The sequence below is a fragment of the Pseudorca crassidens genome, chromosome 2, assembly GCF_039906515.1.
Source record: "Pseudorca crassidens isolate mPseCra1 chromosome 2, mPseCra1.hap1, whole genome shotgun sequence".
Lineage (NCBI taxonomy): Eukaryota > Metazoa > Chordata > Mammalia > Artiodactyla > Delphinidae > Pseudorca > Pseudorca crassidens.
The window spans coordinates 96206582-96226480 of NC_090297.1; the positions used below are offsets into that span (position 1 = coordinate 96206582).

General features: G+C 46.5%; 1 protein-coding gene across 3 annotated transcripts in view; it reads left to right on the forward strand.

Annotated features, from left to right (window-relative positions):
• Positions 1–912: 912 nt before the first annotated feature.
• AHCYL1 (adenosylhomocysteinase like 1) overlaps positions 913–19899 on the forward strand; it is a 45917-nt gene continuing 26930 nt past the window's right edge. For 2 of the 3 annotated variants that reach the window (XM_067727185.1, XM_067727186.1), the window contains exon 1: positions 7025–7430. In XM_067727185.1, coding sequence (XP_067583286.1) covers positions 7311–7430 — 120 coding nt within the window. In that variant the 5' untranslated portion in view covers positions 7025–7310. Of the gene's footprint in view, positions 1291–7024; positions 7431–19899 lie in introns of those variants that run through there. The other variant, XM_067727187.1, reaches the window with a different exon arrangement.

Consider the following 19899-nt stretch of genomic DNA (forward strand, 5'->3'; position numbering starts at 1 on the left):
ACTAAAATTGGGACCTAGGTCTAGGCTTGGATGAAGTTTCAGGCTATTTCAGGCCCTGGAACGGGTGGGGTAGTGAGGGGAGTGCTGAGGCTGGGAGATGAAAGTCCTGAGCAGGAATGTAGTCTGGGCCTTCCTGACTGGAAGGGCCTCTCTGCACTCCTCCCGTCCCCACTCTGCCCCCCATGCCTCCTCTCCCAGCCCCTACAGGAGCAGGGAAACACTGTGTACTTGGGACTCTCCTCCATCAGACCCTTGGGCCCCTTAGGACCGTCGCTCCACCCACACATTCCCTGGTCCCTGTAAAGAGGGCAAAGGCCCGAGCAGGTCTGTAGGAAATGGCTAGAGTTGCTGTGGAGCAAGGCCAATGTCCAAGCTCCTAGATGCTGTCTTGGGCGCCACTCTTCCTCTTGGTCTAAAACATTGTGTTGACCCTTTGTCCGACGCTGTTTGGAGTGTGGAAGTGGCATGAGCTCATGACAGAGGCTGACGAATCATTCCTCACTGCTGCAGAATGGGACAACTGCTTAGGGTGGGGCTGAGGGAGGTTAACTCCTTTCCTGGGGAAGAGGCCAGGCGTGCACTGGGTAAGGTGGAAACTTCAACCCTCAAAAGGCTGCCCAGGCAGAACATCTGTGCATCGTGAAGCAGAACAGGGGTTTTTAAGGCCCGGACAGAGGCATGGGGGGCAGCCTGGGGAATCCAGATCTGCTATAGGAAGGCCTAGGAGGATGAAATGGTTAACGGTTTTTTGAAAAACAGGGAGAGTCCCTCCTCCAGGGGCCCAGCTGGCTGCAAAGCCGGAGCAGAGGCTCCAAGGGTGACGCAATAGGGCCCGCCCTGCACACCAGAAAGGGTGAGGAAGGCGGGTTCCCACCCAGCAGCAGGCCTCCACACAACCAACAGCTGACCACTCTCTCTCCTCCAGCTCCAACAAACCAGCCACAGGGCAGGGCCTTTGGGGTGAAGGGGGCAAGACCCTGGCCACCTGGGATTTGGGAAGTTGCCGCTTCCGCCTGTCCCACTCCATCCAGTCCCAGTGCCTTTCCAATCAAGGCAAACGCCTCTACTAGCCCCCAACAGGGTATCTAATCGCCTGGCAAGGAGCAAGTGGCAGGCGGGGGTGGAGAGGCGGTACCTGTGAGAGGCACAGACAGGCACTGCAGTGCCTGATCTCGGCAAACCGGCAGCTCCACCTTGCCAGCCCACTCTCCATTGTCTTGGGAAAGGATATCTGCCAGGGAGACAGTATTTCAGAAGCTTCTTAAAGACTCAGGGCGACTCCAAGGGTTGGTAAGTCTATCTGAACTCTGGGGATGGACTGCTGTCTTTCTCCCCACCCTGGGGCCTGGCACCGTCTCAGAGGCAGGGAGAGGATGACTTTTACTTCTAGGAAGGACTCTGCCGGGTAGGGCACATGGAGAGAGTAAGGAGGAGGGCTCCTCTCTGAGAAGGTATTGGGGGACCCAGATTTTGTGACAAAGGCCTGCTATTGACTCTAAGCCCAATGAAGACAGGAACTGTGCCTGTCTTGTTGACTTTGGGCTCCCTGGCACCTAGCAGAGCCGGTGTTCAGTAAATAACTGACTGGCAGAGACATGGGCAGAGGCTGAAAGCCAAGGCCAGTTTCACAATTTCTGGAGTCCTTTTTTGGTAAGCTCCTCACCACAAACACATACACATGCGCGCGCACACACACACACACACACTGTCAAAAGTACACAAAGTAGCACAAAGAATCATCAGAACAGATTCCTTGAACATTGTTTACAATTACTGGATGCCTTCTCAGCCTTGACTTTTATGGGCTGCAGCTTTGGAAACTAAAGAAAGATACATCAGACTCTCTGGTCCAACCCCCCAAAGAAAGCATCTGAGGAAGTCTTGAGGGGCTGCTAGACACACAGTAGCCATACCCAGGGGCCAGGTTGGGCCAGTGCAGTAACATCTGCTCATGGTTGGGGCAGGTCCAGCCTTCCTTTTCAAGGAAGTACAATCCCAGTGTAAACAAGTACTCAGGACCGGCAATGACAATCCTTTTCTGCAGCAGTCAGGTTTCTGCTTATTCTTGTCATTCTGGGAAGCAAGGCACAGGGAGAGTTTCAAATTCTCGACAATAACTCCTTTCCCCTCCAGATTTTTAGCTTGGATCCACATGTTAATAACTTACATGTGCACAATACTTGCAAGCTGTTCAAAGCTCTTTTATATTTATTATTTTGTTGGACTGGGTCATCACAAGCCTCAGACGGAGAGCTATCACCCTGTTTTGCAGGAGGAAACAGAGGCCCAGAAAACCTCAGGATTCCAGCGGCCAAGTTAGTAGTAGAGTCAAGACTTGAGGCCACACTTCCATCTGCCCAGCTTCCCTCCATACCATGCAGCCTCCCCATGAGTCAGCCATCATGAGGTCCAGGCAATGGACCTCACACGCCCTTATGGCAAAAATGTGCCTTCCCCCAGGCCCTGTTTACAGCTGGGACAATTGACCCCAGTGCTGAACATTTTTGTTCCTTCTCTCTGGAAGGATCTGATGCTGCAACCCTAGCTTGTCCATTTTGCTTGAAAGCCATTCCCACTCTGACTCCTACCCCGACGCACACTCTGCTTATATTTCACTGAGTTGGAAACGACTCAAACAACAATAGGAAAACAATTAGGCAAAGCTCCTCTGGCAATCTGATAGCACCCTTGGGAAGCACTGACAATGATAAGTATGTAAACAATCCCTGTATGTGGTAACATGTTTTTGAAATACTGTAATTTGACCAAAGCAGAACGCAAAATGACATGTACCTACAGATCACAGGTACGCAAAAGTGAGCTTCTGCAAACTGAGAAGAACCAGAAGTGAACTTAAGGAGACCTAAAGAGATTTTTATCTTCACAGGTTTTTCTTTCCTCTAAAGATTATGTTCAAAGTAATAATAAATAGTAAAATAAATAATACATATGATCATAACAAGCAGAGGAGGAGACAGAGAAGGAGGAGTCTTTCTCAGCCCTTGGCCCTCGGGAGCCTCTTCCCAACAGGGCTGGGATTGCAGAGAGGGGAGGGAAGGAGGCTGGAAGTAGGGAACCGGGAGCTGTGGGAAGTAGGAGCCTGGCACGCCTGGGGAGCTAGCGCCCAGAGCCACAGAGGTGCAGCTGGGAATCTTGCCCCTGGGCATCCCCTCAGGGCCAGCAGGGCAGATTAGCAATCTGGAGTCACATCTCAGGGCACCCTTCACATCAATTACTGTGTCTACGGTGCCTCCCAGGGTTGTGCAACAAGGGGGCTCCTGGACAGAAAGAAAATGACTAGAGTGGGGCTCAGACCCCAGGAGGTGAATGGGCTCTAGGGACAGCACGGCCTTGCTCTAGAAGGGTGCCAGGCCAGCAGGGAGCAGCCACCATAGGCTCCCCTGGGCCTCTGGGACAGTGCACTGCACACACATATCAAACTCATCCTGTCTCAAGCTCACTCCTGATCTTAGCAGCCCCTCCATCTGACCTGCTTCTCTTCCTCCTTGTGTTCACCAACCCCGGGGGACGTCACCACCAGCCACCCACAGCTCACCAGGCTCCGTGGGATCTGGCTCCGGCTGCAGCTCTCGCTCCACCCTGCTTTGCACCCTATGCCCCACCCACACTGAAATCTTTATAGTTCCTGTAACATGCCAGGCTGTGTCACTGCCCTGCCTTTTCTCAGGCTATTCCCTCAGCCTGGAATCCCTTTCCTGCCTTGTCCAGCTGCTTATATGTCAAGAATCAGCTGGGGCAGCATCTTCTCTGCAAAGCTTTTCCTGCTCACCCTCCCATCCCCCACCCCACCAGCACTCCCAGGTAGGGCCCGGCACTTCACTTGTCTCTGTCGTCCCAACATCTAGCGCTGCTCGCAGCACATCTTCAGCATTCAGGGTATATCTTATGAATTAAGTAGAAATGAATGCACGTGGAGGGTTATGTTGGGGGTAGACAGAAGAGTGAATTTGATTAACCAGCCCCCGCCCACATACTGTACCTCCTGCTACCATATTTCTGGTAAGAGCATCTCCCAGTTCACCTCTCTCCTCAGGCTACTCCCTTCTAGAGCAGGGTCCCTCTGGGCTCTAGACCCTTTGGAGACTTCCCTCCACCACACACAACAGGTGTACCTGTCCTTGGGTCCCTGCTCTTCTCAAACCTTGGCTCCTGGTAGCCACATCTGTCGTCGGGATGGTGCCGTTCAGGGGAGTGAGCCCTGACTCACCCACCTGACCTAGCGCGGAGGCTCAGCTCAGACAGGTGGGTGAGTAGACTGGTAGCTAGACTTGGGGCCAGGTTGGGTGGGAAGGTCACTTCTTCCATCCATGAGCAGTCATGCCCGTAGCTGGGCCATGTGGGGTCATCTGGTGGGGGGCGGGGAGCATGCGGTGGTTCTCACCGATGTTATGTCGTCACACCCTCCGACTGGGTGAGCTCTTTGATCTCCAGCCCACACATAGCAGTGGGGATGGCAACCATCCGTGTCCTCCACAGCGTGCTTGTTTCCAGGAATGCCCTTGGCTCTAGCCTGACATGAACCACCTAGGCCTTTTGCCTTTCCACCAGGACAGGGAGTGCTGGCCCTCCCGCTTTCAATGTAAGCACCTTGACTCCTCTAGGTCAGCCTCCCCATCCTCTACTTGGGCCAGGCACTCATGTAAGTGGAGTCACACCTGCTGATCTCCTTTTGCCTCAGACTGCAAAGGTACTGCTTCCTGTAGACCTGGCCCTGTTGTCACCATCAGCAGCAGCAGCAGGCAATTCTGTGAGCCTAGTGTAAGGGAAAACCTGTTACTTTGGTTCAGGGGGCATAAAAGAGAGGCTGAACTCCAGTCCCCAGCCGTCTTGCAGTCTGAATGCTAACAGGCACGGCAGAGCTGGGGGACTGACACACAAAGCTCTCAGACAACGGGAGTTTTAAAAATCAAACCCAAAAGACAAAAACACCTATTTTTTTTTTTTCAAATAAGCTAACCTAAGTCACATGTTTTCCTATTCAAGGGATGTGGAGTTTTCACCTCTGTTCCAGCTGGCCCTGCCTCTGTTCTCTAAGCAGGCAGCTCTGATCCCTGGACTCTGACAACAGTTTGGGCAAACCCACAGGATGAAAGCTATTTCTGACCATATATCCAAAGAGTCCTGGGCGAGCAGGCATAGCTCCTGGCCCCAGCTGGGGAATAAGAAGAAAAGTGCCAGTCTGGCACCCTTTTGGATCAATCTCGTATTCTGCTCCCCCATCTCTTTGTCCCTTCTGCTACAGGAATACTTCTGAGAGGGAAGTCAAGGGGCTTGAAAGAATGGGCAGAAGAGACAATCCTAACAGTGAAAGATGAAGATCTGCAGAAGTGCATCCTTCCAGGCACTTCCACAGCCTACTTCAAACAGACAGCCTCATGGGGCTGGGTGGTTGGAACATGGGATTCTCTAAGAGTTCTGGGACCCCAGAAGCAAGTATTTCACACTCTTCCTAACCTTGAATGTAAACCAGTGGGGAAAACGTTTCTTCAAATCACAACTTCTTTCTTGAAAGAGCTGACCCTGCCAGAGACCTGCTGGGTTTCTGGATATAAGAAGGTGGGATGGGAGGAATTTAAGAAAAGGGCCCTGGGAAGACTGGAACACTCAGCAGAGTAGAGAGGAATCTGGCTTCCCAAAGTCAATCAAGGAGGGGAAGGTGAGGTGGAGGGATGGGAAGGGAGGAACAGGAGGAAGGGAGATGAAACGACCATGGGCCAGGGAGCTTTGTGGGGCGGTGTGGCTAATGAGAAGTCCCGGGTGACGAGATAGCCAAAATAACTTTTCAGAACATTTCAGAAATGTGACTTCAAGTTGTTTGTGGTGTGATGTAACCTCTCCCCTGTGGCCCAAAAACCTTCATTAGAAGTTCTGCTACATGTTATGGCATTATTTTTGTGGTTGTTTTGGAATAGGGGTGCGGGTTGAAAGGAGAAGGGACTGTTTTCCATATTTGAATTGACAGCAGGAACTAAAGAAACAGCCACAAGACCAGGAGAGTGACTAAAACTTCAGATGAGGCAGAAAACTAGAGCCAGAGGTAACCTTGAAAGATCTAAGTCTCCCCAGTAATTCACAGAAATCAGGGGAGAGGGGGAGCATTGGACTTTCCACAGGACGTGGGAATTTCAGCCAGTGTCATTTGAATGTCAAAGGACAAGCAACCTTAGCTGACATTGCCTTGCCAGCTGGACTAAGGTTTAACGAAACATAAAATGTATTACACACATCTGTACTATCCAGGGCCTTAGCACAGGGGTAGCACATAGTAGAGCCCAGTAATAGCACGTGAATAGTCCATGAATGCCCTGGTGCGGCCCTGGAAGCTGTCAGAGTATAATGCTTGATCCGGAGCGGGTGGGGGTGAACACAACGACTTCTCTTCCCCTCCCCCACCCCTCCTTCTCCATCCTCTGACCCATCATTAGCCCCATCCCACCAGCTCTGCGGCACGAAGGTCCTGTAAACAAGCAAGGCCCAGCGGAGACGGTGGTGGAGGAGGTCACAAAGAGTTGTGCAGAAACCACACTGCTCTGGGTCTGTTCTACCCACCCTTATGGTGTCAAAGAGGCAAACGCTGCCTCTTAGGAAGGGGCTTCTGTTTCAAAGGGTCTGGGGAGGGGGCAGTGAGTGGGCTATCTTGGGCCCCGGAAGCTTCCTAGGACTGGGTGAAGGCTGTGTCGTGTGGGGCTCTGGTCTGCTCACAAGCATCCCTACACCCTTCTGAGACCATTCCTGGAACCCCATAGTCCAAAGGCCCTCCAGTTCCGCGGCAACCTTGCAGGAACCACGCGCCGCTCACAAGGCTAATGGCGCCACCTGGCGGTACAAAGGGCCCGGCTCACCCCTGGAGCTTCTTCCCGAGCGAGCTAGGAAAAGGGGTGGCTTCGGCGGCCCAGTCCAGGGTGGTGACGTCATGACAGAGCGCCGTTTCTCCCCGCCTCTCCCCTGCCCGCCGGGAGCTGCCAGTACTCGACGTGGCGTCACCGCCCTCTACCCTTACTTTGCGTGCGTGTTTGCGTGCGGCGGAGGTGGTGGCGCGGGCCGGTCGGAGCTCCGTGTTGCTTGCTTCTGGTGCTCTTGTCGCTGCCGTTGCTGTCCGGCTGTCTTGGACGGCCGAGCGGACGAGGCGCCGGCCCCAGCACCTCAGCACCGGACGCGGCTCGGCGCGGGGCCCCGCCTGGAGGGTGGGCGAGCGCGTGTCGGAGGGTGCCGCGCGGGTAGGCGGGCGGGCGCCCGTAAGGGAAAGAGGCGGGGGCGGCGGGTCAGCCGCGGCCCGGGCCGGCCGGGGGATGTCGATGCCTGACGCGATGCCGCTGCCCGGTGTCGGGGAGGAGCTGAAGCAGGCCAAGGAGATTGAGGACGCCGAGAAGTACTCCTTCATGGCCACCGTCACCAAGGCGCCCAAGAAGGTGCGGGGGGCTCTGGGTGGCGGCAGGGGTCCGGGCTGGGGCCTCGCGGAAGGGGCGCGAGCGAGCTCCGGGCCCGGGTCCAGCTAGTTCGGGACTTAAGGGGCAAGGTTTGAGGGACCCGGGACGACGGAGGTGGTGTGAGGGGTGGAGGGTGAGCGGCCCCAGGCCTATCCCAAGCTGGAAAGGCAGACCCTGACCTCACTTTCCTTTGTCCCTCGGCCCAAGTCCTCTGGGATCTTTTCGAAACCCGACAGGGCCGGGCCTTAAATTTGCGACTGACTTTTCCTGGATGAAGGGCCTGGAAGACGGGAGTGGGAGGGGGTGACGAAGTGACCCCAGTGACCAGTCTCGGGATGAGGGTGTACGGGAAGTCTCCTCTCAGGTGAGTGAAAATCTGATAGTGCTTCTTTGGGAGCAGTGGCCGGCTTATCCAACAACTGCGTGCGATCTTGGAGGCAAGATGAAAAAAATGCGTGGAGCTAGCTCTTTTATGCAGGTGAAAACGATGAGGGCAGCATGAAATTGAAAAGAAAACTGATTTTCACCTTCTGTGGTCGTCTAGTTTAGACATATTTAAGAAATTAACCTTTGGAGGTTGGTGACAGCAGATACTGTCATGGATACAGGTTGATCGTAGAGTCATGTGAATAGATCACTTAGGCATCCCTTGAGAAAGGAGCTTGGGTGGGTTGGAGGGGTGGGTGGGAAGGAACGATTGCTCATTCTTTACTGCACTTAGTGAGGCAGAACAAGTTTAGTCTGTTGTGCTGTGGGTTGAACTCAAAGGACATCCTTCTAATTCTCTTATTGTGGAAGATTAAATGACAGCCTTTGGAGGTTTTAATCTAACCAGCTCTCTGAGTGGTGGAATTGGGATCCCTAGTGCTTTCTGAGCATTTTCTGCCAAACACATCTTGATTTTCCACATAACTGGTACCCAGTTAACAGTAGACCAGAGAACCTTTGCAGAGAGGTGACCTTTCTGAAACCAGTTAAGAACCTGGATAAATATTTCCCTCCTATATAAAGACAGAGAGTTTCAAGGCTATCTCTTCCTGCAGTGTTTGATGGGATGCACTGCTTGTATAAGCTGCACAAAGCAAGGTTTGCAGGAATAGTTACAGTCGTTCAGGCTGAACTAGGTAAGCTGTCATAAGTGGGAGAGATGATTTTTTTTTTTCTTTTAAGGAAATTAACCTACCAGTCCAGAAATCAAATGCAGGGTTGAAAAGACAGGTCACCATAGTGTGCTTTAGCTCTGTCTTCCCACAAAATTTAGATCTTACCAATAGAATGCCTAAAAACACTTTGTAGAAGATCCCTTGATTCTAAGAAGTCTGACTGACCTTATTTTTAGTGCTCTCAGTTCAGCTGACTGCTTTGTTGGAGCAGTAAACCTTTGTAATCTGCACTGTGTGGAGACAAAGTCACAGTCTTTATAAGCTAATGGAATATGGATAGTACCTGTGATGAGTTAGGGGAAAGAATGGGAAATCCCTGGTAACCTAATTCCCGGAACTCTTCCTCTCCCCATTAGCCTATTGTTTGTCTAGTTCTTCAGGGATTAGGCATCTTTTTTTTACTTGCCTTTATTTTAGTAAGGCTTTGTTTCTGCAGGTGCCACTATTAATAAGACAAAGTTTGTATTGTAGATTGTAGACTCCATAAAGGCAGAGACTTGTGTTCACCATTGTATCTGTCGTGCCTAGCTCTGTACCTAGCATATAGTAGGTACTCAAATAGTAATTGTCCATCTGGCTAACTAGTAATTGAGATGTCTTTATGGCTGCCTACCAGGAATAAATTTTCTTCTTTTCTTTCAAGGAGAAATGTTGCTAATGTGAACTATTGTCAGGCCAAGTGCTAATGATTTTAGAGACTCATATTCCATTAGCTGAAAGGAGGGGTCTCTGCCAGGAATGTGGGAAGACCCTGTTGTAAGTTCCATTTGCTGGTAAATGTACCCCTGTGTTTCTTATTAATCTTGCTGTTTCTGAGCTTTGTTGTTTAGTGTTTACACAGCACTTTGTATTAAAGTGCTTTATGATGACTAATTACCCTTCCCCTAGTGATGATGAAAGGCATTTATCTAGTTAATGAGTTGATCGAGGACTAGTCAAGGTCACATTGCAAGTCCTAAGTAATCTGTTTTTTCATAACTTCAGCTGAATCAGACATAATGACTTAAGTCACTTTTGTACCTCTGCCATGTGTTGATAATGTGAGAAAGCATGAGCAAAGTAAGAGGAAAAAATTTTATCTTGGCATGTATTGAATGGTGTGAGAAAAGGCCTCTTCAAATAGTGCTGTCCTTTGCCTGTGAGGATTCCAGCGTGGCTCTAGACCAAGTAATCCTTGGATCATTCCAAGCCCTGAGGCCCCTCAGGAAATGAGGACATTTCTGGTGCCAGTCGGAGGCTATAGGTTACTGCAGGGTGACCTTGATGGTCTTCAGTCAGAACAGATTCCATTGTAACTAGTGAAGTTTTATTCACTTTAGGATAGACTAGATGTCGTTTAACTAAAAGCATAGATTAGCAAGATTCTTCAGCTATAATCACAACTTACTCATTTTTGTATGCCCCGGGATCTACCACAGTAGTGTGTAGATAATGGGACTTGTTTTGGTTTGATTCAGAGCTTGATCTGAGTGTCAAAAAGCCAACTAAATGGGTACCACCTTGAGCAAGTGAGCTTCTGTGCCTCAGTTTCCTCATCTGCCAAATAAGTGCTTTTTGTTTGGAACAAGTGCAGATAGGTGTGTGTTGGGAGCTAAGATAGCAAAAGTGGTTTTTAAAAAGAAGTCCATTAGCATACTTACACTCCCTGTCTTTAATGAGCATTTGAGGTGGCTTATAACACAGGACACACACAATACAGATGGGAAGTCCAAACTATAGAAAAAACAGAAAAAACATTGTTAACCCTGAGGGCTAAGACAGTGGACGAGGCTGATCATCACATGCAACTCTAAGCTTCCTAGGAGCGAGAGGATAAAAGGAATCAGAATTATAGTCTCATTAGCAGACATGGGAAATGATACACACCACTTCCTCAGGGAGACAACTTCTGCTGGTAGTAAGTTCTAAAGGAAATTTTCACAGGACAGTATTAATAGCTATAGTATTGATTCCCGTGTTAAGGCTTGTTCATGACTGTCACTGGTGCTTTCAGATGGAATTGCCAGGAAAATTTGGGAGAGAAAAGGAGTCCTTGAGTTGTAAGGGCGGTGTACATTGTACCATAGCTGGAGAGAATCCTTGTTTAATGTTGGCAGTTATCAGTCAAACCAAACAAGTCAGCTAGTTCCCCATCATAACTGGGTATTTATCCCTCTTTTTCTGCTACTTCGTGTTACAGCTGTGATATTTGTCCTTGGGCCTTTGGAAATTGACATTGTGTCAAGGGTTTTTTTTTTTTTCCCATAGAATAAACCCAAGCTTGTTGATGAAAACCTTGTAAGATAGACATGTTTCTCTGGAAGGTCTATCAGAGCATCTGTACGAACATTTGGGGTGACTTTCTAGAGTGATACCTTAGGCATTTGACCTAGGATCTATCCAGTCAGACCTTTACCACCAGCACAATAGGGGAAAGGAGACAAAGAACACAACAGAACAATTTTGCTTGTAGGATATTCTTTGTAGGATATATTTGAATAAAGCATATATAGCACTAATTCATCAGAAGGGTCAGCTGAGACTTAGGAAGCATACCAGGTAGAGACCCAGTGGAATGCTTAGATGTTTAGGATGATCCACTTCTTATCAGGATTATGTTATGGCTAATTCTTGGTGCGGTTTTGTTGTTTTTTGTTGTTTTTTTTTTTGCGGTACGTGGGCCTCTCACTGTTGTGGCCTCTCCCTCTCACTGCTGTGGCCTCTCCCGTTGCGGAGCACAGGCTCCAGACGTGCAAGTTCAGTGGCCATGGCTCACGGGCCCAGCCGCTCCGCGGCATGTGGGATCTTCCCAGACCGGGACACGAACCCGTGTCCCCCGCATCAGCAGGCGGACTCTCAACCACTGCGCCACCAGGGAAGCCCTTGGTGCAGTTTTATAGAATTTACACCTGTACTTCTTAGATTCACTGAGAAGTGATTTGATAGGTTGACATTTCCTATCTTCTCCACATCATTAGTATCTCTTACTTCTCTTTAGAATGACTACTGTTTTAGTGCCAGTCTTTGAACAGGAGTCAGAGGTGTAAGAAGATCCTATCAGAGGTGTAAGAAGATCCTATCTCTTTTAGATTTCTCCCCCAGATATTGATTACCTCTCTTTTTCTTATTTGATTCTGTTTAGTTTGTTAGGCACAGTTTCCATATTACTTTGTTGTAAATTCCTTTAGATTTTTAACTTGTAACAGAAATCTGTTCATTGTCTAGATACTTTGCTGGCAAGATTATAAATGTGTACCTTTTGTTTCATCAGGAAGGTGTATTTGGATCCAGTGTGTGTTACCCAATATAATATTCTTGTAAAGTTGTTTATAAAAGATATTTTGATACGTAGAATCATGTAGATCTTTAGTTGCCTGTGACTCCTAAAAGTTTACTCTGTCACCTCAAGTAGTTGCAATCTGTAAATAAGCACCTTAATGCTCTCTTGGGGCTGTTATTTAAAGGAACTGGCCAATAAAGGAGAATCATTTATACCTATCTGTTTCCCAAGTTTGGAAATTTGAATATTAAATTTTATAAAGAAGGGCCAACCTTATACTGGGTATAATAATTCAGAATACATCACATTGAGGTGGCGCAGAGGCACCCCCCTCATGTATGAAGAACAGTACATTTGCATAGACCAGAGTTTTTTCCTGAAGTCCGAGAATCCAAGGTTAAAGACAGATTCTTACCACAAATTTTCCTTCCAACTCTTGTCAGCACTATCAGTGCCTTGCATATGGTAAGTAGTTAAAAATTCACATTGAATTGTGAATTCTATTCTGATTCCGCATTTCCCTTTGACTCATTCAGGTAGTTCTCTTGCTATCCCACTGTTGTTTGGCTGTTACCTGAGACCTCTTTAACTTCCGCCTTTTTATTCTTAAAACTGTGAGGAGGAGGAGGAGTATGATGTAAGTTAAGCACTTGATTTTTGGAGTGAGGTTTACCTTCAGCCTCTACCATCTCAAAGTTGTGTGACCTTTGGACAAGCTGGGTGACTGAACCTGTTTGAGCCTCCATTTTTTTACCTGTGGAATGAGGAATAATGATAGTCCTACAAGATTGTTGAAGAGACTAGCATTTAGTAAATACTAATTAGTGTACTTATTCCTTTATAACTAGAGTGACCATATGTCCTGGTTTACCTGGTACAATTCAGGTTTATGCCTGTTATCCCAGCATGCTAGTCAGTGAGTGCCTTCTTACACTCTGAAAAGTACCCTGCTTTAGATGGAATTTCAAAATATTCTCAAAGAGCCAAAACAAAGATGTTTCTATTGGAATATCTTTTCAACAGGAAATTTCCCTGACAAAAATGTTATTTTATGTAGAGCTTACTCCGGTTGAACACTAGACTATTTGTTGATTTCCAGGAAGTATATAGACAGTGGGAGAGTTTAGAGCTTGTGATGGAAATGAGATATGTTCTACCTGACCACTCCCCCACCTCATTCCCCATAATCACAGTGTACCCATAGAATGAGGGCGTTTGTCAGACATTGGCCTGAGTCCAGGAGTTTATTTCCTCAACCTGTAATAGTTTGGGAGTCTTTCCAAACTAGAATCTTTGAATCACATGAAACAATTCCAAAGGCTCATCTGAGCTGTGACCTTATGTTTGTATATGGTCACCTTCAGATCCCAGGCCTGTGTACTCCAACTCCCTCACACCCACTCAGGTACTGTTTCTCTCTGCTCTAAACAGCCTGCTCTTAATTACGTGTAACTGATTTTCTCTTGCAGAAATGTGTGGCCTTTGCTCCATAGCAGTTACAGATCTAGGGTGGAGCACCCTTTGCCTTTGTTAACACTCATACTGGTTTCATTTTTGTTCCTATCTCTGTTCAGTTTTTCTAAAGGATTCAGTCAGGTGCCTTAATCTCAGAATGTATATAATGATTGGTACTGCTTAGCAATATACAGTGGGGCTTAATCATTTACTACCCAAACAGGACACAGAATAAAACAGTGTAATGAACTACTGATGAAAGGTATTATTTGGAATGCTGGGGAGAGATTGGGAAAGTACTTTGACAGAACCGCCAGTCTAGGACGGCAAAGCATGTTCCTGCTTTCTTGTCTTGAAAGCTCCAATGCCTCAGCTAATGTGCCTCTGTACTTAACTTCTAGGGCTTAATGGGCTTAAAGTGTTTTCCTTTACCAGCCCAAACCAGTTCAGTTCTTTTAAAATGGACACCCTGTACTTAGTTGTGTGCTAGCAGTGAGGATTTAACGGGAGGGGTTTGGGACTGCTCACTGTTCCATGCTGTTCATCTTGGACCTGCCTCAGGTTTAGTTCTTTACAATCTGAAGAACTGCTCAGCTAGAGCAAGCCCTGTTGTTTATGTATTTTTCTCTCCTTTCCTGAGCCTGTGTGTGTGTACAATGGCATCAGTGGAATCCCACTGCGCCTATGTGCTCAAGGTGCCAAGGAAAATGCTAATGTGCTGATCTGCAGTGTGCGCAGCTCTCTGAGCTGGATGGTGAACTGGTGAGTAGCAGAATGAAGGGGCTGAAGGCCTGGAGCAGATGAGTATAACCATGTTCCATTCATTTTGGCCTCCTGAATGAAGTTGTTCATACCACTGTGTTTTGAGCAGTGTCAGGAGTTTGGAAGTTCTGTTTTTAATAAATGGCTCCTACTCTTCTAGTACTTATTAACTGTATTAAGGTGAACCTTTGAAGGACAGATTTCCATGGGTATTATAATGGGAATTACTTTTTCCCTTTACCCCAGGACTGGCTTGACTGCAAGTCAAAGTTTCTGGGCTATGACCTATTCCAGTTATGGTTTTAGGATCCTGAAATCAAAAAGGAGACCTGTCACGAAAGTCAATAGGATAGATTCTGCTCTGCCCTCTTTGACCACCCCCACATTGTATCCTTACTCAAAGGCTTTAAGGAAAACCTTTTGGGGTTCTCATGACAGTTAGCTTTATTTTGGAGATGTAGAAAAGAGCTACTCGCTTTAAATTCTCAAACTGCACCCCCCACCCCCCACCCCCTGTTGTTAACTTCAGAAGGGAGGTCAATAAGTAGACAAATATGTGTGAAAGGTAGATAAATAGGTTTCTCTTTTGCCAGTTTGAGGGAATGCTCCTGAGATATTCACTGGATTAGAGACTCCAGAACAGTGGTTCCTAATCTTTTGAGTCACAGATCCCTTTTTAAAAGTCTTATAAAAATCACTGTTCTTTCCTCGGCAAAATTCAGGAGCACAGAAACTTATACTTTCAGAGGATTTATGGGACTCCCTGAAACTCATCTCTGGATCCTGGCTTTAAAGCCCTGATTTAGAAGGCCAGGCCTCTAAGCCATAGTATCTCTCTCCCTTACAGATCAAGAAACAGCTGAGATTAACTTTCCAGCTTGCAGCTTGTCCTTGGAACAAAGCTGAGGTTGTTGGTGTTCTTTTCACCCCCCTCTTTGGGATGCTCCTCAGCTTCCCAAGAGACTCATTATAAATGCCTTGAGGGTTCAACTGAGGAACTTACGCACATTGAAACCAGCGTTTCAGCAACTTTGGGGAGTTTTTGTACTATCTCAGCCCCATTGCTCTCATAGGAACTGTTGGTACCCCTAAATCTCCAGAGTGGATTCCATTGCAGTGTTTAGAATAGGGGACTCACTAGACTGCGTATCAAAACTAAACAAAATAATTTGCTCCTCTGTGTCTCTCAAAAATAGGTTTGATTTCAATGTAGTACTTCTCAGACTGTTTTCAAGACTGACGGTGATATCTGAATCTTACTTTTCATTTGATTTCTCTAGACCAACAGTATTAAGGACAAGGACCATATCCCGTACATATGTATAGTATGTAGGGCCTGGTACATAATACTGACAATAATTGTTTACTGAGTAAAGTATTTTGAGATGCTTGTCCCTAGGAGGAAGTGAGTTGGACTCACATGGTGGCTTCGCCTCACTTTCCACTTCAGCTGGCCAGTGTTGTTTTTCTAACTTAGACCCCCTCCCACGTGAGTGATAACGGAGTACCAAGAACTGCAGGTGAGAAATTGATGAGAATTTCTAACAGCTTAGTAGATCCCTTTATAATGCCAGAAATAGGTAAGAGACTCTTCGGGCTAAGATTTGAGAATCTTAGTCCAGTAGCATGAGAACCACAAGGCAGTAGGCCAGAAGCTTAGAGGTGTCCTTATGACATAATGGGAAAGGTAATTTGAATTTCCCACCAAGTTTGAAACCCTTAGCATTAGGGACACTGCCCACAGTTGAAAGTGGTATTCTGGTTTACTCTTGATTTAAGCTTACTCTTAGGGTGTTTGAGATTTGGGGGCCACTGATGAGTTGAACAGTTTCATTTTGGAATCTGTGTTGGAATCATAAAAGTAATAAACAGCAGCTCTGCCTGGCAGTGCTGAGCAAACTTCTGATTCTTCTCGTTCTGCAACCCTGGCTGCCTCTTCTGCACCAAAGGCTGAGCTCAGCGCTCAAAAGCTATATGTGCCCTTGTCTTTGAAACACACCTTCAGAGTCACAGTCTTCAGGGAACTGGCCCAGTGCTTGCCCTAATCAGGAGCTTGGGCTCTGGTTGGCACTGAGAATTCTGTGTAGGTTGTTTCCCCACAGTATGTAACCTAGGCAGGATTCAGGGGAATGGGGGACCTCCAGAATTTTGCTGTTTTGGAAGTAGAAGTCTGTACTTTGTAGAAATGGCAAGTGTGTTCAGTTGTTCTAGTAACTAATTCAGTTTCCTGTGGGTGGCCAGGTGGCATCCAGCCTCTAATTCAGTACTTGAGTTTTTAGTGTCCAGAGCACCAGACTTCTTTGCAAGCAAGACATGAAGATTCCCAGTGTTCAGCTCTTATAGAGAATAGCCCAGCTGGCTTGTCATGCTGGACTAGATGAATTGTGAATGTTAATTATACTGATCAATACAGTGGCCTTGGTAACAGGCTTGTAGCTGCTGTAGAATCTGTTTACTTCAGGTTTGTAACAGAGAAGAGACCAAGCTGGTTGGGAACATTGTGTTCTAAGTGTAAGTCCAAGGAAAATGCATACTGGATAGACTGACCCTGTGACACCCCTTCCCCGGGACTTCCCAGAGGGAAACATTACTCTGGTGGTGGTTTCTGTTCTTATTTGCCAGTTGAGAATTAATTGAGGTTGGAAAAGGCTTGGTTTTTAATTTGGTGGAGTAAAGAATGTTTACAAATCAGAACGGTTAAGAAGGAGAGCATGGGGCGGGGGGGGTAGGGGGGAGGAATTGGGAGATTAGGATTGACATATATACACTAATATGTATAAAATAGATAATAAGAACCCTGCTGTATAAAAAATAAAATTCAAAAATAAAAATAAATTTAAAAAGAGCACCTATGTTGAGAAGGCACCTCATTTCTCTAGTTTGTAATTAGGAGTGGAGAGTTGATGGGATTAGTTTCAACCCTTGCATTCAGGAGAAGGAACCTCTCCTATTTGGGGAGTAGAGGGTTCAGAATTCTGCGCATTCTTTTCTGACTTCACAGGGAGGGGATTAGCTGAGCACTGGGCATGTTTGGAATGAGAGCACCTTGCCAGTTTTTACTGAATTTGGACCAACGCATTGTAAAAATACAGTCTCTCTTCCTCAGACAGGCTTTGTCATGTTCTCCTAAACCCTTGTGGATCCATCTGAATGATTGTCTGTAGCTGACAGATGGAGTTGGTATTAAAAGCAGATTTTCTACTTCTTGGCCTTATTTGTTTTATTTCTGTACAAGACTAACTCATTTGTTCCCTGTGTTCCTTGAGTCACTTTATCAAGAGCCTGGTAAACTCCATGTGCTTGTGTTTGCTTTTTCAGATCCTGCTTAGATTGTCTCAGATCAGTCCTCCTCATGGAGTGGGAAGGAGTAAAAGCTAGGGAGCTAGCTAGGGAGTCACCTAGGGAGCTTTTTCAAAATATTGGTAACCGGAGCCCTAACCTAGACCTACTTAATCCGAATGGGGAGGGGTTGAGAGTAAGGGGCAGGTGGAAAATGGGATGGGATGTGCATTTTGGAACAGCTTTCTCAGCTAAACTTGAGAGATCCCAGATTTAGAACCACTCTTTCAGATTATCTAGCAAGGCTAGCCAAAATTGTTGTGAAATCTGCTATTTGGATGGTAATGCAGCCACCACCTATCTCGGATGACTTTGGCCATGAGGGAAATCTTGTGCCCCATAAAAGAGGTCCTGGAAAATAGCCTATACTTACTCTTCTTTCCCAAGGTATGCAGAGTAAGCCATAACCAGAAATCATGCATCCCTGTCAACTCAAGGTTGAGCATCTGCTGTGTCCCTGGACCTGTGCTGGCTGCTTAGGATACATCGGTGAACAAGGCAAAGGTCCATATCTATCCTGTGGCATTTACATTCTTATGAGGTTACTATTTGGGTCATGTGAGTCTGGTGTAGTGGTCCCAACTGTTTGGAGTTTAGAGCCCTATCAGAGCTGTGCTTATCTTCCAGAAAAATTACATACATGTAACAATTTGCATATAAGGGGGAGTTGGCAGCCTGAAACCCATCCATGGATCCCAGGCTAAAAACCTAGACAGCTTGCTTGCCTAGAATTGATTAATGTCGTGATTGGGATAAAGCAAGGTCATGAGTTTGGGTGTATGGGCATTTTACCTCCTAGCAGGACAGGACTGTGGTTTCTTCATCTGTATAGCCAAGGTAGTTTGCCAAGAACTCAAGGGTGTCTCTAGAAAAAGTATAAGGAATGGCTAGACCTCCACTAAACCAATAGCATTTATTTAGTCTGTGTTCTCTTTGAAATGTCAGGAATGACTTTGACTCTCTGTCCTCATCTCTAGTTTCTGGTTGGCTGAGCTTCTTGGATTCAATAGATTAAAAATCAGGTCAGAATATGAGAATTTCCTTAACATGATAATTTATATTGTGAATTCCTGGATTAAGATAGTAAAATTATAAAGATCGTGAGAGGACTTTTTAGTGAGATTCTGGCTTCAAAACATAGAAAATCACAGAAGGAGTTGATTGAGGGACTGAGGAAATAGCCAAAGAGTAAAAGATCAGAGAAAGATGATAGGAAAAAACGGGCAGAGCTCAGAAAGACAATTAACTAAGCTGGTAAGCCAGGTAGTCAGGAGAGCAGTTTCCTCCTTAAGCCGGAAGTGAATAGATTAGAGACCCAGACAAAAGATTCCTTTTTAGTCCTGAAGGGGTCTGTTTACGTTAGGGTAAAAAGGGGAGGGTAGATAAGGCTTTGCTTTATTTATACCAATATTAGTATGTCTCTATCCCTAGAAAAGTTGGTGTTTGACTTGAATGAATGGCAGAACCATTCCTCAGAGTTAGTCCAGTGTGTAACATGTACTACAGAAATATGAATGAAATTTCTTTTGGGGCAACGGGAGAAAGAATTATGTAGAAAAGACACAGCCAGATTTAGAGATTGGAGCACAACAAGCTTGCAGAGTTCTATGCCAGTTCTACCTTTACCTCCCTGAAATCTGGCCTTTAGTATAACCACAGGCCAAGACCTCTTAAGGTGGTCTTTACAGGGATATTCTTGTTTCTCTGCCTAAGTCTAAGGAGAACTTTCCAGACCCACATTGAGGGGTTGCTGAATAAGTGCTGTATTCAAGGCCTTCCAGGCCAAACTTCTATAAATTCAGAGCCCGTTAGAGAACAGTACTCACAGTCCTCCTCCCCAGAGGAGCCGGGAGGCTCTAGATGGTTCCAGTTGTAACTGCTCTCCAGCATATGGAAAAAATATTTTGCTGTGAAACCTTACAACCTGCTATTTAATATAAAAGACATCTCATTGTTTGCTCAATGATGCATTGAAGTCAAAGCTACCTAATCTAGTAGAATATAATCATACCACCAACTATCTTTATTTTCTATTTTTAAAGAAGCCCTTTAAAATGATCAAAGGAATTTCAGACCTCACTTCCTGGGTCTGTTTAGATTTATTTTGAGGTTCTGTTCAGCACACGGTAGCACTGGATTGCATTCTGAACATTCTGAAGGCTGCTGCAACCTTTGTGTACCATTCTATGTTCGGGTCCTGTGCCTCAAAAACTAACAGTGCCTCGTCAAATAAAGAAAGTTCCCTTGCCATTTCCTGGGTTGTGAATCTCTTTGGTTCTTCAGTTACTTCTTCCTCTTGTCGCTCCACTCTCTCAATTATTTTCACTTTTGTTTCCATCGTTATTGCTTGGCTCTTCTTAGCAGTACGAGCTACATCACTGCTGCTTTTACACTTGCTTCTGGACATCCAGGGCTTGAAATAAAGATACTGTACTACTGTACTTTATACAGTACTATACAGTAAAGTACACAA